At 36.8% G+C, this 5,792-nt stretch overlaps 1 protein-coding gene across 1 annotated transcript; it reads left to right on the forward strand.

The window, feature by feature from the left end:
- Positions 1-774: 774 nt before the first annotated feature.
- On the forward strand, positions 775-1,383 carry LOC149176161 (uncharacterized). The gene has a single exon (XM_089421359.1). It carries the CDS (start codon positions 775-777, stop codon positions 1,381-1,383), a length of 609 nt encoding a protein of 202 aa, XP_089277485.1.
- Positions 1,384-5,792: the final 4,409 nt, after the last annotated feature.

A 5,792-nucleotide genomic window follows, 5' to 3' on the forward strand; every position in this document is an offset into this window, starting at 1 on the left:
TTTTAAAAAGTCAAAATGAAGCTATTCCTCTCCGAGAAGGGCTCAAGTACTTGGGATTTAAACTGAAAACATCAGGTTATCGGGTGGCAGATGGGTCTTGGGTTGCACATAGATTTTACAGGAAGATTGCTGCATGGGAGAATTTGTGCTTATCCAAAGGAGGTCGAATGATATTGACACAAGCTGTTCTTGTCCAAACTATGTTCTACTGGCGCACCTGTACTATATCCGATCCGCCATCATTAAAAATTTGAAGAGGATGATTGCCAGTTTTATTTGGGGATGCGATAAGGATTAATTTAAATTTCATCCTACCAAATTATCTATGATTGCGCGCCCAAAATAGATGGGAGGATGGGGCATATTAGAGTTGGCACATTTCAGAAAAGCTCTTTGCAAATCTATGTGGAAGGCTATTATGGGCGACTCATTGTGGGGTTCGGCAGTTCGCAGAAAATACATGTATAACAGGGATATGTTATACTGGATCAGGGAAAACCATATTGGGACCGCTTTTGGATCGGCTATCTCGAGAGGTTTAAGGAAATTGGAACCCTATTTCAGACAAAATCTTATTTGGAAATTTTAGAGAGGCACTTAGATATTGATTGAAGGGATGAATTCTTTGGAGGGGTTGGGAAAATTCAAGTATCCCTTCCATTGCTGAGAGCACTCCATAACAGGGGGATTTTCTTTTGAGCCAATGCTATTCGGAATTGGGAAGGAGCAATTCCCACATGGAAAAATTCAAATGAATTGCAACTCAGAGAAGAAATGAAGGTTCAATGCGAAACAATCTTATCCTCGTTTTGCGGCCATGGGATTTTCCGTTCTGTTGACAAAGACTTTCTTATTTGGAAAGGTATGGATGGTTCCACGACTGTGAAGGTAAAACTAATTTATATGCAGCGTTTGTTTTATGAGGTCGACTTCTACGGAGATATATTTCCTCCTACATTTTGGAAAACAGGTTGCCCCTCCAAGACCATCATCTTTGATTGGCTGGTATTTCTCTATAGGAACTTCACGTGGGAAAATTTACAGAAATGCAATTGGCACGGGCCAGCCATCTTTCCACTTTGCAGAGAAAATTCTGAAGATAATTTTCATCTTTTCCTCAATTGCCAAAAGGTGCAGCCCATCTGGCAGAATCTTGCTGCTCACTATGGATTCACCTTCTGTTCTTTCCCATCCATCCCTGAAGCATTCAAAAGATGGAGCTCCATGAAGAAAGAATGGAGGGCCATCCCCATTTTGGCCATATGGGGTATATGGAAATGGAGAAATGGCAGGATCTTCAGCTCAAAAGTGGAAACATGCTCTTCTGTAGCTGCATCCATAATATCCCTATACAACGCCCTTGAAATATCCGGGAAGGTCTAACTTCGCCACAAGGTATATGGAGAATGCTGATCAAAGCAGACAACAACATCTCCCAGATCCAGGATTTTTGTTTTCAGGGTATATAGCTTTAGAGAATGGTAATTAATTCTGGTATATATTTTTATTTTTCACATCCACAGATGGCAGATCTATTAGTGAAGGTATACACATCCTCAGTTGTAGTCATAAGTTGCAGTTTTGTAAATCTCTTCAAATTCTATATCTACAGGTCTCCTCTCAGTTTCCGCATATGTATTCTGGACATACTTTTATTCTTTTGTCATCCTCCAAGATGTGGTATAATCCACTCAACAGTCTATGCATCTGGGATTATATCTTAGTTATGTATGCTTAATAGTTTTCAAATATATATCATAAATATATATTTTTTTCATGTTGAAAAAGAGTATTAATATTTTTTTATAGTAAAAATTAAAAAATCGATTTTTTTTGTAGTTGAAATAGATTCAACACTATTAAAAAATCTCTACCGCACTTAAAATCTTGAAATTGAAGGTTCCAACTGAAATTTTCAAAAATTTCATTATTTTCCTAATTTTTTTAAGCTACACTCTTCTAAAATATTTTTTCTTGAAATGCTGCCACTTGACAGTATCGAATTGTCACATTCAGGACTTGGATATCTCTCCACATTATTACAAACAAGTATTCAAAAGTTCCACAAATCGGGGGTGTCGATGATGTTGTCCGTCTGCTACTCCTGCCAAGTAGTGGGATTAAGATCCAAAGCCCATGCATCGTCGATTGATGGAATTCTCTCCAAATTCAGGCCGAGGCCGTGATCGTTGCCATCGGATTCCTCGAACAAACTTTCCCAAAAATCGAACTTATTATGTTCCTCCAATATATGATGGCTGTCACTCGACACCTCCGTTTCTGAAGCCGCAGCCTAAAAAGATCAGAGGCGCACAGCACACCAACACAACTCAGAAAAACTAAACACAAGAACATCTGAACACTTGCTTCATTCACAGATTCAACAGGTATATATACAAGCTGGAGAAGTTTCTGGAGATCAGTTGAGTCGGTGGCTTGCTGGAGAAGCTTCCCCCATTGTCAATGTATCCGCCGACTTCTAGAACTTCATTAAATATAGCAGCTGATTTCTAGATCCAGCATTTATAGTTTCTGTTGAATTTTAGTGACAGGTTGTTGGAATTAAGTCTGGTTTCCAACACTCCCCCTTAATTCCAACTACATACAATAAACAAGACACTATACTCTTAATGGTCATGCCTGCTGGTCTAAGTCTCAGCTAGGCTTACAACATAATTTGGATTTTCTACAATGTACAACATATTTCTACATATTTCAAATTTAGCCTTTCCAAGAGGTTTCGTGAATATGTCAACCACATTTTCATTTGTATTACAATATGATAAGTCAATTTCTTTTGATTGCAATTTTTTTCTTACAAAATGATGTTGTGTCTCAATGTGTTTTGTCCTTGCATGATATATAGGATTGTTTGCCAATTTTATAGTGCTTTGATTGTCACATCTGGTTACTGTAGGTGCTTGTTGTGTTTCTCCAACATCTTCAAGTATCCTCCTAAGCCATATTGCTTCACAGGTTGCACTGCATAATGCTTTATATTCAGCTTCAGTGGATGACAATGAAACAGTTGGTTGTTTCTTACTTCTCCATGATATTGGTCGTGAACCAATATTGAACACGTATCCAGTAGTGGATTTCCTATCATCTGGATTTCCAGCCCAGTCAGAATCAGAATAACCTACCAATTCAACATCAAATTCATCAGTATACATAATACCAAAATTAAGTGTTCCTTTCAGATATCAAAGGACTTTCTTTGCTGCTTTCCAATGGCTTTCACAAGGCTTAGCCATGAACTGACTAAGTATGCTGACAGAATATGCTATATCTGGCCTGGTAGTGGTGAGATAATTCAGACTTCCCACCAGTTGACGGTACATAGTTCCATTCACCTCTTTGGTTCCATCATCACTGCACAATTTGACATTCTGTTCTAAAGGAGTAGATGTTGCCTTGCATTCAATCATATTGAATCTTTTAAGGATTTCCCTTGTATATTTGCTTTGTGTGATCAGTGTCTTACCAGGCTCCCTCCAAACTTCAAGACCTAAACAATAATGCAATTCACCAAGATCCTTCATCTCAAATACATGTGACAACTGATTTTTAATTTTTTCAATAAACTTGCATGCATTTCCTGTTATGATAAGATCATCAACATATACAGATATTAAAGCAACATTCTTGTATTCATCTTCCTTGATGTACAAGTTAGGATCATTTTTGCTTCTCATAAAACCTTTCTCATAAAAGAAAGAATCAATTCTCACATACCATGATCCTGGTGCTTGTTTCAAGCCATATAAAGCTTTCTTTAACCTGCAAACCAAATGCTTCTGTCACTGTTTTACAAACCCTTCAAGCTGAACTAAATAAACTTCTTCTTTTAACTCACCATTCAAAAATGCAGATTTGACATCTAACTGATGCATTTTCCAATTATATTTTGTAGCTAATGCAATCATGATTCTTATTGTGTTCAACTTAGCTACAGGTGCAAAAGTATCTTCATAATCAATTCCCTCCTTTTGTGAATATCCTTTAGCAACCAATCTAGCTTTATGTTTATCAATACTTCCATCAGCATTAAATTTAGATTTATAAAGCCATTTGCATCCTATGGGAACTTTGTTTTTAGGCAATTCTGTTAATTCCCATGTGTCATTCTTCATTATAGAGTTATTTTCTTCATTCATTGCATTTCACCATTCTTCATATTCTTTAGCTTCATCATAGCTTGAAGGTTCTACAACATTCATAACCTGAGACATTAATGCATAATCTTTATACTTTACAGGTACCTGACTTTGACGTGATGACCTTCTTGGAGTTTTACTGCTTTCATCTTTCTTTTGGCTTTGTAGAGTCCCCTCTCCTCTTCTTGGAGTATCATGACTGCTTGATGCTCCTTGCTCTTGAGCTTGTACCTGTTCCTGTGCTTGTTCCTGTTCTTGTTCAACACTTGTGTCAAATTTGACATAGTCATCAAGATCATGCCATATACTAGTTTTATTTATTTTATCACCTTCATTTGCATTCTCATGAAACACCACATCCCTACTTGCAAGCAGTCTATTTGTACTGGGATCAAACAGTTTGTATGCCTTCTGATTATCACAATAACCAATAAATATGCATTAATTGACTTTGCATCAAGTTTTCTTCTTTCATCTTTTGGAATGTGAGCAAATGCCTTGCAACCAAAAACTCTTAAATGACTCACTTTTGGTTTGTACCCATAAATGCTTCAAAAGGTGTTTTAAGCTCTAAACTTTTGGTTGGACTCCTATTTTTCAAATAAACAGCAGTAATAATGGCTTCAGCGCAAAAAACATTAGAGATATTTTTACCTTGAAGCATACTACGTGCACATTCAACTAGTGTTCTGTTTGGTGGATTCATTCATATAATTATCAAGCAACAAATTTGCCATGATGAGAAGCTTTCCCCAATCACCAATATTCAAATATTAGAGAGGGCAAACTCATACACATAACACAAAAACCACAACTTGCAATTTCACAACTTCAATATTTCCTTAATAATAACCACCTTTTTTTTTCTTTTTTTTTTTAATATCACCAATAATAACACTTTTTCTCTCCCTTTTTTTTTCTATCACTAAATCATAAAAAAAAAATATACTCATTCAACGTCAAGACTACCAAAACCAACAGTGAAACCGAATTTTATAGGTAGCATCATTCATAATGCAAGGTTTTTAGTAATCAGCTTTTCAAAGGAGAAACCTTCTAAATTGCAAAGCCCTTTCACACCAATACACCCTAATAAAAATAGGACAGGTTTAAAATGGTTTAAATGATCCACGAAGCAGCAAATCAATACACTAGAATCGCAAATATTTGATGAACATTTACAGCAACTCAATACACGAGAATAATATCAACTACACATAGAATAACTTCGTAGAACCACCTAATCTTCCAATCTCATCACAGCTTGCTCAACATATGATTTTCAGAAAATCAAACCAAACACTAAAAGGGAGTTAACGTCCATCTTAATATCCATTAATTTACCAGACTATTTACACACTCGCAAGCACTCATTACACAAAACAAGAGTTTGAAATCTGCTGGCCTTGTTTCCCTCCGAAACGGCGTGCTTTGCAAGCTTCTCCACGCTCACTGCAGCAACCCACAGCTCACACAACTCTCTTCTGTAACACACAGTTCACTTTATAGCGATATCTTACCCACTCTGATTGCTCGACTTGGGCTCTCACACTTAGCCCTCAACCTTGCTCTGATACCATGAAAAGATCAGAGGCGCATAGCACACCAACACAACTCAAAAACACTGAACACAAG

The sequence above is a fragment of the Pinus tabuliformis genome, chromosome 4_1 (genome assembly GCF_031772625.1).
Source record: "Pinus tabuliformis cultivar Carrire ecotype Pingquan chromosome 4_1, CPIR1, whole genome shotgun sequence".
In the NCBI taxonomy this organism is placed as follows: Eukaryota; Viridiplantae; Streptophyta; class Pinopsida; order Pinales; family Pinaceae; genus Pinus; species Pinus tabuliformis.

Bases quoted from the DNA above. Each gene is read 5' to 3' on its own strand.
- LOC149176161 (XM_089421359.1), top strand. From the start codon at position 775: ATGAAGGTTCAATGCGAAACAATCTTATCCTCGTTTTGCGGCCATGGG.